This window comes from Nematostella vectensis, chromosome 7, assembly GCF_932526225.1.
Source record: "Nematostella vectensis chromosome 7, jaNemVect1.1, whole genome shotgun sequence".
Classification (NCBI taxonomy): domain Eukaryota; kingdom Metazoa; phylum Cnidaria; class Anthozoa; order Actiniaria; family Edwardsiidae; genus Nematostella; species Nematostella vectensis.
This window is the reverse complement of record NC_064040.1, coordinates 3,231,431-3,251,061: the sequence shown is the minus strand read 5'-3', so window position 1 is coordinate 3,251,061 and position 19,631 is coordinate 3,231,431. Positions and strand designations below refer to the sequence as shown.

The 19,631-nt window shown below is 40.7% G+C and overlaps 1 protein-coding gene across 2 annotated transcripts; it reads left to right on the top strand.

Moving 5' to 3' along the window:
• The first annotated feature begins 330 nt into the window (after positions 1-330).
• On the top strand, positions 331-18,951 carry LOC5514893 (2-oxoadipate dehydrogenase complex component E1). Of its 2 annotated transcripts, none has more exons than XM_048730377.1 (24): positions 331-577; positions 1,478-1,607; positions 1,755-1,831; positions 2,206-2,312; positions 2,396-2,503; positions 3,288-3,399; positions 3,479-3,576; positions 4,590-4,653; positions 5,682-5,860; positions 6,091-6,135; positions 7,053-7,168; positions 8,011-8,086; positions 8,606-8,694; positions 8,901-9,027; positions 9,349-9,499; positions 9,980-10,162; positions 10,477-10,616; positions 11,857-12,013; positions 12,438-12,538; positions 13,184-13,285; positions 15,237-15,299; positions 15,890-16,136; positions 16,935-17,020; positions 18,211-18,951. In XM_048730377.1, exons 1-24 carry the CDS (start codon positions 457-459, stop codon positions 18,325-18,327), a joined length of 2,796 nt encoding a protein of 931 aa, XP_048586334.1. In that variant the 5' UTR covers positions 331-456; the 3' UTR covers positions 18,328-18,951. The 2 variants fall into 2 exon arrangements, with proteins under 2 accessions (XP_048586334.1, XP_048586333.1); XM_048730376.1 differs by having other exon boundaries at positions 1,475-1,607.
• The last annotated feature ends 680 nt before the right edge of the window (positions 18,952-19,631 follow it).

Sequence of the window (19,631 nt, the reverse complement as noted above, 5' to 3'; positions counted from 1 at the left end):
CATTATTTTTTCCAAAACGAACCTTTGGGTGATAGGTTATACAGGAACCGTGTCTCCAAACGGTTTTACAACCGGTTTTATATACACGAGGATAATTGAAGGGCCAAAATCAAGCACAATAAGAAAAGGTAGGTTTTTACAAAAAGCTGAAGGTAGCATGCAGCCGTGCACATCCTCCGACTTCAGATAAGTGCACTACCATCACCTACCACCTCAGATCAAATTTTCCTATTTTGTCTCAAATTTGTCTATTTCGTCTAGGAACACAAAGAGAAAAGCCTGCTTTTCAGGTTTTGGCGCTGCAAAGCCACACGGATAATCACTTATGACCAGGAACGCCTGCGTATTTTCTTACCATGCACTTCGATTAATCGTCTGAGGTTACGGAAATTTTATGCGAAACTTTTCTAATTCATTTCATTTTGTATTTGTCAGTGATTGTTACTCAGTGTAGTGATGTTCAGAATACCTCGTGGGTGCCTGTCAAAGCAAAACTTGGCATTTAGGCTTTCCCGTTACCACTCCAAGACGGGCTGTTATGGATTCCGTCCAAAACCTGACAAAACCACGATCAGAGGTAAAGATTCGAGATAAAACATGTCTCAAGATACATCAAACGTAGACAAATAGCGAGTCTCTGTTTGTCCCTTGGCTTATATAAAGGTGAAACCCCTTTTGTTGGCAGTTGGCATGTTAGAGTATATGTTTATAACGAACCGTGAAACATCACTTATTGACAGCATAAACTTTTCACTGTGATTTCACAAACACCTGAGAGTAAATTCAAATGAGTATTTTTAAACTAAGGGAAATAATGACTAATGAGAAGAGTCAGCAACTATTAAAATATATCGTTGAAAAGATTTTGTATAAAAGTTTTTTAAAAGTGCAAAGCACTGTTTCCAGGTCTAAATAGCAGTCTTGTGTAGGGGGTATATATAGGGGATGGGGTGTCAGCAATATATAGATCAGGGAAGGAGCTTTTTGTAAATTTCAGCTACTGTGTGTCTCCTGTGAAATATTCTTGATGATCCTTCAATAAGAAATAACCTATTTTTTAGTGACCAAAATAGATGGACCACACACTATGCACCCCCCCCCCCCCCCATCCTAAATACAAGTCTGTATAAAGAGTCAATCATGGACATGACATTGATTACACATTTACTTGTTATTTGTTGATAATGAATGAGTCCACTAAACTCAAATCTATATTCACTATCCTTCTTTTCATGGTACATTATTTTGTGTTTAGTGATTTGTTTTCCTTCTTGTCCTGTATCCATCAAATATGTCCCTCTGCACCTCATGGATTAACCCCCCCCCCCCCTTTATTCTCCTTGATAATACTATAACATATACGATTTACTAAATTCACACATTGTGATAGTCTTAGTCATCAGAATGAATAAGCATATCATCAATGTTTTTTAAATCATTGTTATCACTTTTACTATTTTCTTATTTTTTTTAGCAGAATCTGAAGAAGCCATCAAAAACCAAGTATTAAACTCCAATTTGCTACGGCTAGTAACAGCATACAGAAAACATGGACACAGAAAAGCTGATTTAGATCCATTAAACATGAGATTACACAACCTAAACTTGTAAGTACTGTATCTTTGTCAGGTCAAAGAGTAAATTCAGTATGCAGATTAACCATTAGACTATAATATAATATAGTTATATGATAGAACCCACCAAAAATATCTTGATTTTAAAACCCATCTTAGTGAGATATTCTTGTTCAACAGGGCAGAGTTAACAGAACTTAGATTGGATCTTTATGGTCTTGAGGAGGCAGATATGAATACTACAATAAACCTAGAAGGTATTTAATGCGAGGCCTTATTATCATGTTAGCAACTGACACAGCCTTGGCTTTTTTACCACATGTTAGAGGATCATGTTAGCAATTGACACAGCCTTGGCTGTTTGACCACATGGTAGAGGAAAAATTTCGGACCATCACTTTGCCTTCAATAGTGCTGCATAGCTGTCCTAGGGAGCAATTCCAGCACCATATTATTATTTGCTATTTATTGTTTATTTTATTATCGTTTATCATTCATTAAAAACATTACAAATACAGTATGATATTGTTAACCTACAGTACAAAGACAATTAAGCACAAACTGTACTCAAAACATGTAGTGCAATAAACCTGTAATGTAACATAGTTATAATTTGTTTGTGATATTGCAGGTATTATGCATTTGAATGATCAAAAAGAGTCAACTCTAAAAGAAGTTATAGGTCGACTAGAAAAAGCATATTGTGGTCAGTTAGCTGTTGAGCTTCATCACCTTTCGGTACAGTAATTTTGCCTCCTAACTTCACTAGACCCCTTTTCATTTTGAAATCACTGACAAATATTATTTCATTTTACTTAAAGGATGAAAATGAGAAACTATGGCTATCAGATCTTGTAGAAAAGAGCACCCCTTGCTCAATGGATAACAGCAGACAAAAGCACATAGCAAAACTTCTCCTAAGATCAGAGGTACTGTACTTTGACACCCTCCTTTTTAAAAAGTGATAAAATAATTTGATTAAATTTGTGAGGGGGGGCTATGCCCCACCTGTGCCCCTCCCTTTTCTGCATCTGAGTGTCCAGAGGTATCATTTTATGGTTCCAGTGGAGGCTGTTTAATTGATTTAATTATTTCACAGCCTGTGGAGAAGGGTTAAGAAGATTTAGCAAGGGAGTTTATCCTGTTCTGAGATGCATGGTTCGCTGGCAGTGCTAGCAGACTGTTGTATTCTCTGGATATATGTATACCCCTTCCTGTCCCAACTTTTCCATCTTTTTTATTAACAAAAGTTTGCAATATTCCTAAAATTCAATATTTTTGGCAAATTTAACAAGGTTTTTCTAGACTAATAGAATACATACAGTACCGCTTTCGAACATGTGGACATATGTTCGTGAAATTGTTCGCGAAATTCGCGAACAACATTCGCAAGCAGCTGATGTTTGCGAACACAGAGTTTGCAAACAGACCGGGACAAACCGTTTAACAAACGGGAACTCGTAACGTGTAACCTAAGACTAATAGAATACATACAGTAGCAGCATAAGTGTTTTGTCAAATGTTGCAAGACTTGCAAGTTTCGTGATACAATGTCTGTCTGTCACTCATACGTATAAAACTTTTTTTAAAATAATTTTTGGTGTCAGTAATACCAACATTTTATGTGATAGCTGTATATATTTACTTTATTTTCCATTTGCCTCAAACTTTTCTAGTTTAAATGATCTGTCTGATGAAAATATTATTTTGCAGGCATTTGATAACTTTTTAGGGAGAAAGTTCATGACTGTCAAGAGATATAGTGGGGAAGGGGCCGAGAGTATGATGGCCTTTTTTGATGAATTTTTTTTGCAGTCTTCAAAAGGTTGGTATAATGAATCGCATAGATCTAATAACAGTGTTCTGTGTTCTTTAAACTTATTGTTTATTTTCATAATGATTAGCTGGGTTAAACCAAGTAATTATGGGAATGCAGCACCGCGGCAGGCTGAACCTGCTAACAACGATCCTTAAGTACCCAGTGGCACAGATGTTCTCTAAGGTGAATACTGTTAGCATGGGGGGATTACTGTAAGTGGATATCCTGTCAACTTTTTGACAAAGCGACTATCAATCTATAATAGATATAGCCTCATGCATTATATATCCTGCATGATTTATACCTGGTTTATTTGTAGAGACGTTAACTTACATGTATATCCTCAATATCTCACATACTGTAGCTCATTTCATGTCCCCAGTATATTATATTTTCAAAATGTTGTTCAGAACTAATACCCACAAAAAATTTCCTTTCTAAAATGTTTTTCATCTTTAATCATCTAGACAAACATATTTTTTTGTTTCTAACTTTTGCAAGAAGAAAAACTTGTAGATTTCCTTTAAGTTTCCTATTTACAGGGCTTCTGGAATTACGCGCTTTTGCGGAAGCGCGTAATTTAGGTTTCTCCGCATAATCCACGTAATCCACAAATTTCCGCGTAATCCAGTGTAATTTGGCTAAATTTTGAAAGACAAAACATTGAAGTGCACAGCCGATGTGTTCTTTTAGGGCTCTTATCTCTATTTCTCGTAAAAAAAGACAGATATTTTTCGTAAGAGTGTGATATTTCGAACTGAATTTCAAAAACAAATAAAATTACTAGGTGTTCTTTGCTAAACCGAGAAGGCCTAGGACTAATAATAAAATACCTTTTTTAATTGGCCGGTGGCTAGGAGCCAATGAAAACTCGCTTAAGATATTTTCGCGCAAAAAATAAACCTTTTCAAGTTATTTAGTGCTTTCCTTCGGTACAAAATGTAGTTTAGGCTTAACAGTTGATATTCCGTGTAATTTAGCGTGTAATGCAGTAAAGAATCCCTCAAAATTTATATTTTTTAAGAAAAATGTATTGCAAAATCCCACGTAATTAAGCGCGTAATGATTGATTTTCCACGTAATTTAGCAAAGAATCCCTCGTAATTTTGAGTTTTTTTTCCGCGTAATTCCAGAAGCCCTGCAATGATTTATTTTTCTTGAAAACTGTGGCATCATGCTTTGGCTTCTTGTTGCAGATGAAAGGTAACTCTGAGCTTCCGCCCCATGTTCAAGCAACTGGTGATGTTCTCTCTCATCTCAGTAAGTTAGGCCATATGCAAGGAACTAGAGATGTTCTCTATCATCTCAGTAAGTTATGTCATAGGCAAGGAAGTACAGATGTTCTCCACATCTCTGTAAGTTAGGCCATAGGCAAGGAACTAGAGATGTTCTCTTTCATCTCAGTAAGTTAGGCCATAGGCAGGGAACTAGAGATGTTCTCTCTCATCTCCGTAAGTTATGTCATAGGCAAGGAACTAGAGATGTTCTCTCTCATCTCCGTAAGTTATGCCATAGGCAAGGAACTAGAGATGTTCTCTCTCATCTCCGTAAGTTATGCCATAGGCAAGGAACTAGAGATGTTCTCTCTCATCTCAGTAAGTTAGGCCATAGGCAAGGAACTAGAGATGTTCTCTCTCATCTCAGTAAGTTAGGCCATAGGCAAGGAACTAGAGATGTTCTCTCTCATCTCAGTAAGTTAGGCCATAGGCAAGGAACTAGAGATGTTCTCTCTCATCTCAGTAAGTTAGGCCATAGGCAAGGAACTAGAGATGTTCTCTATCATCTCAGTAAGTTAGGCCATAGGCAAGAAACTAGAAATGTTCTCTCTCTCATCTCAGTAAGTTATGCCATAGGCAAGGAACTAGAGATGTTCTCTCTCATCTCAGTAAGTTAGGCCATAGGCAAGGAACTAGAGATGTTCTCTCTCATCTCAGTAAGTTAGGCCATAGACAAGGAACTAGAGATGTTCTCTATCATCTTATCATGTACCTGATGTAAGTAATTTGAGACATGTTTCAAATTTGGCACTTATTGTAACAGCTTACCTGCGGTAACCTAAAAACGTTTATGGGTTACCTAACAGTTTTCAAAGAAAGCTCTTTGTGTATTCCTTATTCTTTCCATTTGAACTCAGGTTTAGCAAAGACATGTTAAAATAAAGCCCTGATAGATTGTACACTGTGAATAATACAACCAAAAAGTAAAAGATCCTTGTCAATCTATGGTGGTTTATTTTCCTTTCAGCAAGCACTGTTGATGTTGACTTTTGCAATTAATTTATCTCTTAGCAAGCTCAGTGGATCTTGACTATGGCGGCCAGGACCCCCTCCATGTCACCATGCTGCCAAACCCCTCTCATCTAGAGGCATGTAACCCAGTAGTTGCTGGCAAAGCTCGTGGTCGACAGATGACACTTAAGGAAGGAGACTACTCTATTGATGATAAAGATGCAAGAATAGGTGACAAGGTTAGTGTCGATCTGGCATTCTCTTACCTGTTACCTGATCCTGTATACTCAAGTCCCTTCTAGGGTATTGTTTAAATTAAAATAGTCACAGTCTGCTAAGGTCAAGTTCCTTCTAGGGTATTGTTTATTCAAATAGCCACAGTATGCTACTGTAGATCAAGCCCCTTCTAGGGTATTGTTTATTCAAATAGTCATTCACTATGACTATGGGTATTCACTTTCTCCCTCAGGTGACATGTCTGCTGGTTCATGGGGATGCATCTTTTGCTGGCCAAGTGAGTTTAATTCTCTTCTTTATAGTGTTTGTTTTTATTATCAAAAGATACTGTAAGTCATTAAAAAGGTGAATGGTGCTGATTTGTAATGTTAAAAAACACTTAACATATTACAGTATTAGAGCTACATACTGTATAGTATTTATCAAAGGTAGCATTCAACAGCATCTGTTTAATAGTGTTTTAATCTTTCTTTGAAACTTTTTCATGCATGGTAGTAGCACTGTATATTACATTGCACTCATTACATATTGCTTCTCTTGAAAGTGTATTCTGTTCACCACACACAACATATCTTTTATTGTGTCCACTACATATTATATCTCTTGCCAGGGTATAGTGTCATATGGCCTGATCACCACATGTATCTTGTATTACACCCACTATGTATTGTATCTCTTGCCAGGGTATAGTGTCATATGGCCTGATCACCACATGTATCTTGTATTACACCCACTATGTATTGTATCTCTTGCCAGGGTATTGTGTCATATGGCCTGATCACCACATGTATCTTGTATTACACCCACTACGTATTGTATCTCTTGCCAGGGTATTGTGTCATATGGCCTGATCACCACATGTATCTTGTATTACACCCACTACGTATTGTATCTCTTGCCAGGGTATAGTTTCATATGGCCTGATCACCACATGTATCTTGTATTACACCCACTATGTATTGTATCTCTTGCCAGGGTATAGTGTCATATGGCCTGATCACCACATGTATCTTGTATTACACCCACTATGTATTATATCTCTTGCCAGGGTATAGTATCATATGGCCTGATCACCACATGTATCTTGTATTACACCCACTATGTATTGTATCTCTTGCCAGGGTATAGTGTCATATGGCCTGATCACTACATGTATCTTCTATTACATCCACTACATATTGTTTCTCTTGCCAGGGTATTGTGTCAGAGACCTTGGGGATGGTGAACCTGCCCCATTATGAAGTGGGGGGTACGGTGCACCTCATCGTGAATAACCAAGTGGGCTTTACCACACCAGCGGATCGAGCAAGGTAAAGTATGAAGTCCAAGAGTGGGTAATCTACTGCACTGTCGGTTTGACCCCTAGTGTAACAAAATGCACTTGGGTGTACTTAACAGAGCTCATTAGTATAGTGTGCAGGGGCGGATCTAAGGGGGGCCGAGGAGGCCCCGGCCCCCCCTATTTTCAGACGTTTGGCCTAAAAAATAACAAGAAATATAAGGAAATATACGGAAGAACAATAAGTCCAGCCCCCCCTTTCTTGAAACTTTTGCTTCTGCTCCTTCTGTTTTTAAACTTCTATGGACTATATTGTGAGGTTTGCATGTCGAGTTATTTAACAAATTTGAAGCTTTTGTACCAACCAAAGCTTACTCTAAGAATGAAGAAAATTTTTTATAAAGCTTTTTTAATTGACGATCTACGTCGATCTCATACAGCCAATATGGTTTTCAAATTGCTAAACACGTTAACCCCTGAATATCTGAAATATTTAAGAAGTAAATTAAGAGCCTCAAAACAAGCTAGCTGTTCCACAGCCACACAAAAATAATTTTCAAAACAGCTTTTGCTATAGAATTGCTGTCCTATTGTCGTCATGGCGTTTTTACCGTGTATACAGTAAATAAAGCTATCCTTTTTTATGATAACAACAGCACAAACTATTGTGTCTCATATGATGTGTCAGTCTACTTGATAGTTGTCTACTTTGAAGCAGTTATGAAATGTTTTTAAAAGAGCTGAACAGTGCATTGGCTTTTCGGGCGACACACCCAAACTCCATGACTAAGACTTTGAGTGTTCTGGTGTTTCTATGCTATTTTATATTTTACTATCAGCTTCTCTGTTTTGTTTTTTTTTCTTGGCTGTCAGGTCATCTTTGTATTCAAGTGATATCGCTAAGATGATCGACTGTCCCACAATTCATGTGAATGGTAACCATCCAGAGGTATGTGGTGATTTATTGGAAATCAGAAAACTTTCACAAAAAGGAAAGAGAAGATAGTAGAAAAATAGAGAGAAACTAAAAAATGATATTACTGTAAATGCCCATTTTAAAGAGTTTCCTCCTCCCCCAAGTTGCAAAATATAAAAACGCTTTTTATCGAACAATGAAAGATGTGTTCTATTTATTTGAGTTCTTCTTGTTTAATTTCTTACTGTTCAATTGTTTAGCTTAGATTTTTTATATGAATACATTTCAATGTTCAAATTGTGTTTTACGCCTTTGTTACAATAAAAGCAGTATTGGTACTTTGTTGTAACAAAAACCCCTTCCCGCCACAGTATTTCTGGCCCAGAAATGGCTGGCGCTGTTTGTACACCATGTTCGGTGTGATGCGAGCTTGTTCGCCGACATTGCCTTGCCGAGCGAGGTGAAGCCATCAATTCTGGCTAAAGTTGGCTTGTTGGCGTTTAGCGAACTGCTGCCGCATTGATTTCTAATTTCCTCATGCTATCCTTGCAGGAGGTCGCTCGTGCTGCAATGCTTGCCCTTGAGTACAGAATGAAGTATCGTAAAGATGTCGTTGTCGACATGTTCTGCTACAGGAGATGGTAAGACAAACCCAGATCTCTATAAAAACAAAAGACAAACCCAGAACTATATTAAAACAAAGGCCTAACCTTACTGTAAGAAGTCATCGTTTACATGTTCTGCTACCGGAGATGGTAAGACAAACCCAGAGCTAAGTTCTCCATGCCGCTGTCACCGTCGCCGCTGCTGTCACCTTATTTTTACGTCCCTTTTATTATCCTCGCAGGGGCCACAATGAGCTCGATGATCCAACGTTTACCAACCCAGCCATGTACTCGGTGATCACAAACCGCCAGAGTGTACCAACACAGTATGCCAACAAGCTCACCGATAACAGCATCATTTCACACGAGGTTAAGCATAAAGAACTTACTGAGAATGACTTCAAACTCACATGGGGAAATTATTAACTGGTTTACATAGCCAACCGAATATCACATGAAAAGCCCAGTACGCGAAATATTTGATCCAAAGCGAGCATGCTCATCTGCTTTATCTTGTATCTCTTGTATCATTTGCAAATAAATTTAAAAAAAAATACCATCTGAAAACATTAACCTAATCATACCAATTTTTTTCATAAATGCATATGGAGTTTTCCTACTGGCTCTATGGCTGCTATGATGCCAAAATAGCGGCTCAGAGAGCCATTAAAAGCTCATATTTCTCTTCAGGCGTTAAAAGAAGACTTAGCTGCGTTTAACAACATGCTAAATGACGAGCTGAGGAAGTCAGACGAGTGGGTGTCTCAAGCCATGCACCTGGAAGGACGATGGAAAGACATGGTGGTGGCAAGCTCTGGAGCCGTCACCATCTGGGATACAGGTCAGCACTACTATCACCCACCTGGTGATGATCATCAGCAGTCGATGCCACTTTCCACATCATCATCGTCATCATCATCATCATTATTGTCATCATCATCATCGTAATCATCATCGTCATCATCATTGTCATCATCATTGTCATCGTCATTGTCATTATCATCGTCATCATCATCGTCATCATCTTCATCATTATTGTCATCATCATCGTCATAATCATCGTCATCATCATCATCATTGTCATCATCATCATCATCATCATCATAATTGTCATCATCATCATCATTATTGTCATCGTCATCATCATCAACGTCGTAATCACCATTAGCGTAACAATTGTCATCATCATTATTGTCATATTCATCACCATTATTGTTATCATCACTATCACAACCACCACTAGTAGTTAATAAACTTTACGATAACATAGCCTTTTACTGTTTGTATACCATTTTTAAATATCACAATGTTCTGGTTTCAGGTCTGCCACTGGACACATTACAATTTGTGGGCGCAAAATCAGTAGAAGTCCCTGCTGACTTCAACATCCACTCACACCTCAAGAAAACACATGTGAACGCTAGGCTTGCCAAGCTGAAAGAGGGGACTGGGATCGATTGGGCTACCGCGGAGGCCCTGGCTCTAGGAAGCTTGTTATATCAAGGTTTGTGTACGGGATGGACAAGGCAACTTGTAGTCCATGAGAACATAAACCACAAGCTGGACAACAATAAAAGAATGTCGACCACCCACTCCTTTGTTATTTTTATCATTGAAAATACAGCGGTTAATTCGCAAACTTCAAAATAACAACTACGAATGAAGTCTAATATGTTATTGACGATATTTGACTGAAAATATCGTAGAACTTGCTTGAATTAGCCGATGAAAATAAAAGTTTTGTGTGACTCGCCATTGAGCGGGAGCATAAAATGGCGGTGTTATTGGCCTCCTTTAACATTTTGCTATTCACTGCAGGTTTTCATGCTCGCATTAGCGGACAGGACGTGGGCCGAGGCACATTTAGCCACCGACATGCCATGCTGATCGACCAGAAAACCGAAGAGATGTACATCCCGCTTAATAATCTACGTGAAGACCAGACGGGTTTTCTTGAGGTGGAGTATCTTTCCATACCACTAGCTTACCAATGGATGTTCCTAATACTGTTTCCTTTATTATATGATCTGCTGTTATAAGACTTGTGTCCGACAAGATATTCACCCTTACACGTATCAGGATACGGGCCATTGTGTTTTGGAATGGAATAGTTACATGGTAAAGAGTATAGTTTTCTAAAAAATGGATGTGTTGCGATTTTCACCCTTCAACATGTTTGGGTATATCACCATATATATCACCACTATAGGGTATAGCCTATCAAAAAAAGTGGCGGATATGAGAGCCAAAAAAGTGCGATGACCAGACCTGACTGCCTTTTTGGCTGTACAAATTGACCTACTAGGGTGATTTGACTCATCATTCCTCTCGTTCTCCTGATGATTGAGCACCCCATTCAGCCTTCAGTACCCATTCAGCCTTCAGTACCCCATTCAGCCTTCAGTATCCCATCCAGTCTTCAGTATCCCATTCAGCCTTCATTACCCCATCCAGCCTTCAGTAGCCCATCCAGCCTTCAGTACCCCATCCAGCCTTCAGTATCCTATTCAGCCTTCAGTATCCCATCCAGCCTTCAGTATCCCATTCAACCTTCAGTATCCCATCCAGCCTTCATTACCCCATTCAGCCTTCAGTATCCCATCCAGCCTTCAGTACCCATCCAGCCTTCAGTATCCATCCAGCCTTCATTACCCCATCCAGCCTTCAGTAGCCCATTCAACCTTCAGTTCCCCCATTCAGCCTTCAGTACCCATCCAGCCTTCAGTACCCATCCAGCCTTCAGTACCCATCCAGCCTTCATTACCCCATCCAGCCTTCAGTACCCATCCAGCCTTCAGTAGCCCATTCAACCTTCAGTTCCCCATTCAGCCTTCAGTACCCATCCAGCCTTCAGTACCCATCCAGCCTTCAGTACCCCATTCAGCCTTCAGTACCCATCCAGCCTTCAGTAGCCCATTCAACCTTCAGTATCCCATCCAGCCTTCAGTATCCCATCCAGCCTTCAGTACCCATCCAGCCTTCATTACCCCATTCAGCCTTCAGTACCCATCCAGCCTTCAGTATCCCATTCAGCCTTCAGTAGCCCATTCAGCCTTCAGTTCTCCATCCAGCCTTCAGTACCCCATTCAGCCTTCAGTACCCCATTCAACCTTCAGTAGCCCATTCAGCCTTCGTTCTCATGAGCTATTAACCCACTCAGGCAGGAGGAATAATTTTTTTAAATCATTCGTTCGCCAGGTGTGTAATAGTCACCTATCGGAGGAGGGTGTGCTAGGGTTTGAGTACGGCATGAGTATAGAGAATCCAAACCATCTGATCATATGGGAGGCACAGTTTGGCGACTTCTTCAATGGAGCACAGATCATCCTCGACACATTCGTCTCATCGGGAGAAAGTAAGGACTTTTTCTTTAGTCGACATCATCGCAAAAACAAAATTACTTGACCTCACAGAGACTACCCACCCAGACTTTTCTCCTTGTTTACCGTATTCAAGCCAACAGGTTGGCATCAAAATCATCATTATAACCACGTTATCATTTTTTTAACAACCCTCACCTTGGTTACCAAGATAACACAACCACTTTATCTCTACCTACTGTATATGTACAATGTATTTTAGCCAAGATGCTACCACCACAACCATTTTCTCCATTATCATCATTATCATCATCATCATCATCATCGTCGTCGTCGTCATCATCGTCAGCACCATCATCGTCATCACCATCATCATCATTACCATCATCGTCATCACCATCGTCATCATCACGACTTTATCCCCGACATAACACCACCCTCACTGTGTATTGTGTGTAGCCAAGTGGCTGTTGCAGAGTGGGTTGGTCATGCTGCTACCACATGGATATGATGGAGCGGGACCGGAACATTCGTCTTGCCGAGTCGAAAGATTTCTCCAGGTAAGCACTCAGTGCTCGCTCTAGCCAAATGCGCGCTCTCATCATAAGGTCAAATATCGAGTAATGCCCGATCGGTCAGTATAATTGAGGGGTTGGGAGAAAATGGAGGTGGAAAATGTGCTTTCGCGCGTCGCCTTGAAAGCAGAAAAATTAGGTGGGAAATGTGCGTACAGCTTTCTAATTCAAAGCAATATTGCAAAGCGAGATGGGACCACCGAAGAAGCGATTCGCTTATTTTTTAGAGGCAGAAGTTTTCGATCTTATTGTAGAAAAGAGAAAAAAAAAACTCCACGAAGACAGCTGTTTAAATGACCTTGCTTTTGTTGAGACTGAGTGTGATTTCAACTTTAAAACAGCTACAAAGCAAAAACTGGTCGAAATTCGTATTTTGTTTTGTGCAAACGCTTTTCTTTAGTGCGTGGCACCATCAAGACAGATTCATTTTATTTTTAATTTCATTTCAGTCAGTCTCAGTACAAACTTTATTTTTACAAGATAAATTGTTGCACTAAAATTTATGTTATGAAGGCGATTGTGCTGCTTTCCTCCCCATGCAACCTCGTCAGGCGATGAGCTTCTACTTTATGTTTGTTATTAGTATTGAGGTATTTTATTCTTGACATTTTATGGTGATGGAAATCTCAGATGACTGACAGCAAGGAAGAGGAAGCTGATGGTGATGCTGTCAACATGCACATCGTAAACCCAACCACACCTGCGCAGTACTTCCATCTTCTCAGGCAGCAGGTAACCTTCTTGACCCATCCCCTTTTCACCACCACACCACACCGCTTCCACCACACTGCCATACCGCTACCACCACATAGCCACACCGCTACAACCAACCTGCCACATCCCTACCACCATACTGCTACCACCACAATGCCACACCACTACCACCACACTGCCACATCCCTACCACCACACTGCTACCACCACAATGCCACACCACTACAACCACACTGCCACATCCCTACCACCACACCGCTACCACCACCCCCTCCCCCAACCCAGACGACACTATCCTCGCGTATCCCTAACAACCTCCCCCAAACCACTAGCAGCAACAACAACTACACGCACCATTCTCTATCGTAAACCATACCCTCCATTCCCTATTACTCTCCTCACTGAAGCTCTTTCTTTCACTCCCCCGATACACACTTCCTCAAATTCAGTGATTGATCTCCCTACACCTACAATCTTTTACAAAACTAATGGGACACTTCCCCCCCCCCCCCCCCTCTTCCTCAGTGTTGGAGGGCAAATGATCACCTTGCTACTGCTTGTAGCTCATATTTGTTGTGGAATGTCTGAGCAAGTGATTGACAGGTCCTGTAACAGGAAACACTATCGTTGATAACGCAACGACGATAAAATCAAACACATACAATTATCGTGCCAGGATCGCGCGTAAAATTGAGCAGAAGCTTCAAAGACGACTATTTTTTATTGTAAACAATCTCGTCTGTTTCTTCATAGAAGAAATACCGCCTATGAAGAATTTATTACGTGAGAGATTTTCACTACAAATTTAGTCACGCAAGCTTGTCTCGGGGAGAAGGTCAATTCAATAAATTAATCTGTTTTACAATAGTTTTGCTAAATATCTGACACTTTGACACACAGTTATGCTTGAAGAGTTCAAGCAAAGTGTATGCATTGCTTTTTCTGTGGAGCATTCGCTAAAATCGACGGCTACAGACTACGTCTTCTGTTCTTGCTTATGTGGCTCAACGATTAACACCAACGATTAACCATTTTAAAATTGTTTAAAAAAATCCCTTACGAAAGAATTTGGAACTCTAAAATAATACAGTATTAACTTGAGATTCAAGCTCATAAATTGACAATAGTTTTGTTTGAATGAGGGTTTGCATTTTGGAGAGAGAGCTCATGGTAGACGGTTGACCGTCGTTTTACTAAGATAAAAAGGAAGTCCATGCTAAATGTATAAACACTTGTTGTGGCTCTCATGTTTTCTACAACAGATTAACCGCCTATTTATCGCTTTCTTTAGTCGATTTTTTATTTATTGTTTAATTGGGAAATACTTATTAGGCGATGATCTTTTTAGTCTCTATGCCTGTATTTATTACCTAAATTGGCCATAAAAGCGGTGTTTTTCGGCTAAATACTCCGAGGGATGGCTGCTTTTGCAAATGGAGACAATCGACACGATATATAGACAGTCTCTTTGGCAACATCAAATAAATATTATAGTTTATAAAATTATAGTCTGCAAATATCCTAGCGCACCTTCTTTTAATTCAAATTAATTGAGTAAAATATTCCAAATAGATATCCCAAAAGTATTTTCTGGGGACGTCAACATCTTTTCTTCAAGCTCGAATAATAGATAGATTGAAAAACTTTCATTAGGGTATGCGAATAAAGAGAATGCATTTTAAGAAATCGATGATAAGCGTGACAAATTCCAATCATTCCACTTCTGAGACAATCTTTTACAAAACTAATGGGACACTTTCCCTCCCCTTCCTCAATGTTGGAGGGCAAATGATCACCTTGCTACTGCTTGTGTTTTGAGCTGAAAAATCGCCTCTAACCAATATTAATCGGGAGGAGAGGGTTGGCGGTTGTTCGTATGGGCGGTTGTTCGTATGGGGAGTGTCCCACTTACTTTTGTTGTGGATTGTAGCAAGCCGTCAATTGTGTAAAATATCTGACTTTTTTGCAGATGATGCGGAACTTCAGAAAGCCTCTGATTATCGTTGCTCCAAAGCTTCTCCTGCGATTACCGGTAAGGCAGTTGGGGGTCAAGCCACCCCCCCCCCCCCCCCTCCCTCCACATTATTGACCCTCCACATTAATGCTAGTACATAGAAGTTACTTAAAGCCGCATTGTCAACAGTTTACTTCCGGAGGTCCGACGGAAACCTCAACCGTTAAAAGATAAAAGAATCTATTAAAATCCGAGATATTAAACAGGCCATCCGCTCTAAATTATCAATCACATCCCCAAAGAAACTTTCAATAAACACAATGCTTTCAATATTTTGAAATATTTTTCGCGTTTTCCGTTAAAAATCATCGGAGATTGTTACGTAATCGATCGGAAGTAAACTGGTGATAATGCGGCTTTAAAACAGCAACTGCAAACGAAGCTAGTAACTCTTCACTTCTCCCATTCAATGGTTACACAGTAAAAACAGTAGCTCTTCCTTTGGTCATCACGTCGTGAACCATTTTGTTCTGCGGTAGAAATACCTCATGGAGCAGCTTTAATTAGGCTTTTAATTCGTTATGCAGCAGAAATAGCTACTCGCCCACCGGACAGTAACTCGTTATATAGTAATGATAGTAACTTGTCGTTCTTTTCTCGGGTTTCAGGCTGCCATGTCGACGCTGCACGATATGTCCCCCGGCACTCACTTCATGCCCGTGATAGGAGATACCTCCATGAACCCCACAGAAGTGCGACGCGTCATGTTCTGCTCTGGGAAGCACTACTACTCGTTGCTTAAGAGACGGGAAAAGACTGGTAACACGGACACGGCGATTATCAGGCTAGAGGCACTCACTCCTTTCCCAATGGACGCGATCCGTGACGAGATGCGTAGATATCCTGGGGCACAAGGTAAGAAAACCCCTTCGCGTTCACACCGGGTATCCTCTGATGGAATAGAAATGTGACGTCACAGAGACCCACCCCCCCAGTCCCCGTGCTTTCATATCGTTTATAACCGAGTGCAGGAAACCCGTTCGATCGAATTCGTACCCCCGGTGCCCAAGGTGAGATACATTCCCCATGGAAGAAATTGAAGAACGTGTGGTCTATTGTAGCGCTAGTCTCATAGGCTCCGAGGCTGGTACTGCTCACTATCACAGCTATCTCTTAGGTCTGAGAGTGCAGCAAGAGCTGGCCATATGCCGCGGACTGACCGCTTTGGTAGTTTTTGTACCAGAAAAAAATTATAGATATTAATGTATTACCATTTGCCCTGTAATCCAACTGCAAAAATGAAGAGTAATAAATAGTGAGTAATAACTAGGTCTAGTCTCTGACATGCCAATCGTCCCTCGAATTGACAATGCTCAAACCAGCCTTTCCCTTTTTTATTAAATAGCGTGCGCATGTTTTTACGTGCCTCGTTTATGTTTTCCAAACTGATGGACTTCTTTTAGGGTCATATTCCAAATGCTTACACCCATTGCCCAGAAATTACGAGGGCGTGAGTTTCCGATAACTTTCTTAGCGATTCAGCGAAGCGTCGATGTCGTTCCAATTCTGGAAAATTCGAAATATATTGGGGTTAAAACTTACAGTTAAAGTGTGTAGGAAATCCAAGGGAACTGAATATGGCACGTTCGATTTACCAAGGGTTCGATTTGCCGGTATTTGATTCTTTATACTGACTCCGGACTCCTCTAATAGAGTTTGTCTGGAGCCAAGAGGAACATCGTAACATGGGTGCGTGGACGTTTGTGGCGCCACGATTCCAGAACCTTCTAGGAGTCAAGGTGAGTTCGAAACAATGTGTTTGTGACGCAGTGTCTTTGTGCAAAGCATCACGTGATAGCGTCCTAAGCACCACGTGATAGCGTCCAAAGCACCACGTGATAGCCTTCTAAGCACCACGTAATAGCGTCCAAAGCACCACGTGATGCGTCCAAAGCATCACGTGATAGCTTCCGAAGCACCACGTGATAGCGTCCTAAGCACCACGTGATAGCGTCCGAAGCACAACGTGATAGCGTCCTAAGCACCACGTGATAGCGTCCAAAGCATCACGGGAGTGTGTCCAGAGCACCACGTGATAACGTCCAAATCATCACGTGAGCGCGTCCAAAGCACCACGTAATAGCGTCCAAAGCATCACGTGAGCGCGTCCAAAGCACCACGTGATAGCTCCAAAGCATCACGTGAGCGCGTCCAAAGCACCACGTGATAGCGTCCAAAGCATCACGTGAGTGTGTCCAAAGCACCACGTGATAGCGTCCAAAGCATCACGTGAGCGCGTCCAAAGCACCACGTGATAGCTCCAAAGCATCACGTGAGCGCGTCCAAAGCACCACGTGATAGCGTCCAAAGCATCACGTGAGTGTGTCCAAAGCACCACGTGATAGCGTCCAAAGCATCACGTGAGTGTGTCCAAAGCACCACGTGAGCGTGTCCAAAGCTCAAATCTGGATCAGGTCACTTTATGGGGTAATAGGTCTTAAAACCCGTCTTTCTACATATGGAACTATGACTCCCTCTGCTTTTCGGATACGATGTGAACGCCATCCTTCCACTGTTCCACGTTTGCTCTGACCTGAATTAGAAAGGCGCAAGGGGCTGGTCCATTCGCTTACACTTGGTTCTATCGTCACTACTGGTTTGGACTCCTTGGTAACGTCCTCTAAGACCTCGGACAAACGGCGTTCGTATCATGTCGGTACATGAAAAGAACGTCGTATAAACTACACCTAGTTGGCCGAGTGGTAACCATGACGGCAACATGCAACCTCTATAGTTACCTCCTCTAATAGACCGAGCGGTAACCGCTTCATTAGAAGCCTGGGCGCGACTAGTCCCTGTTAACCGCATGCTCGAAGATCCTAAAGGTCACCCCCGCGTAAGAGCTCTTAGAAGCTCGATCTTCGAGCATGTGTTATCCAGGGTACCGTTTGGAATTGGATCACGTGACATGTGCTCTCTATCGTTACAGCTGGCGTACGTCGGGCGTAGAGAGCTAGCCGCCCCCGCGGTGGGTATCGGGAAGTTACACGCTCAAGAAGAGGAGCAAGTCCTGGGGGCATCATTCCCTTCAAAAAGTGGCGAATGATAGCAAGCAAGTGATGGCCTTGGCTTGTACAAGTACATGAGAGGTCGTGGTGTTTGTAGCCGAGCTAGGATGACTGATTAGGAAGGTTTTTAGAACAAGGTGGTGCTAAGTAAATCCAAAGCTTCTATCTAGCCAAGCTTGATTTGGTGATTCGGGAAACTTTTGGCCAAGCAAAGTTTGGTGACAGCTGATGCTAAGTTATGATGACCAGGGATGGTGAAATCGGAATAAAAAAGGACGGGGATTGAAACAAATTTTTTATGCTTCCATAATCGAGTTAACCGGAAGTTCCGTAGTTCTACCGGAAGTAGTCTTGCCAATGGTGATCTTACGAATTGGACGCCCATTTTCAAGCAAGACATTAGACAGGAGAAATTAGAAAGATTTCAACCGACCAGAGCTCCCCGATGCATCAAATGTATCAAAAGACAAAGTTATTCATTACACCAGTGGCGGTGGCTCCCAAATAATTATTATTAACTTAACTTTAAATTTATGGAAATTAATTTGTCATTTCATTTTTTTCCATTCATTTATTCATTTTTCAACTAGATAATTATGATGTATACGCTCTCAAGAATTCCCGAGATAAAAGATAACTAATAAATAAGTGTATGCATGAGACCAATTTCCGAGGATTATTTAGCCCCATATTTCATTTCTTCAAATTCTCAAGAATTCTCGAGTTTCCTCAGGAATCCGCTAAACACAACGGGTTCCCGAGAATTCCCGAGGGCTTATTTCGCTTGGAGATTTGCAGTTTTCTACTTTGGAAGAGCTGGAAAGATATAAATTCATACCTGACAACAAGACATTAGCATTGCGTCATAAGACAAGTTAGGAAGAGTTATAATAATAATAAGAGATATAATAAAAGAGTTAAGATAATCCGCTAAATAATCGAGGTGGCGCGCCGAGGTTGTTTTGGCTAAACAGCTTATACTAAGTTCCCTATAGAAGACTCATTTTCGGCGCGATTTTCGTAAATTTTTCAGATTTTATCAATACATCTGCTTTATCAGATTCCGCTAGATTCACTCTTCTTGAAAGTTAAATTGTTGCAAGTTAAATTGAAGCAATATTTTTATATAAAGATAAAAATCTTGAAATCTGCGCGATGATTTTTTTTCCAAATTCACAGTTACAACAACCGATACTCCAGCTTGAAGCAGACGAATTGTTGGCTTAAAACTGATCTGTCAAACTTCGCGGTTGATGAATCTTTATTTTACGCCAAAATTGTCCTCGCAACCTTTGAAAAATAAATGAACTCTTGCTACAAAGATCCATGCCAGAATTTACGC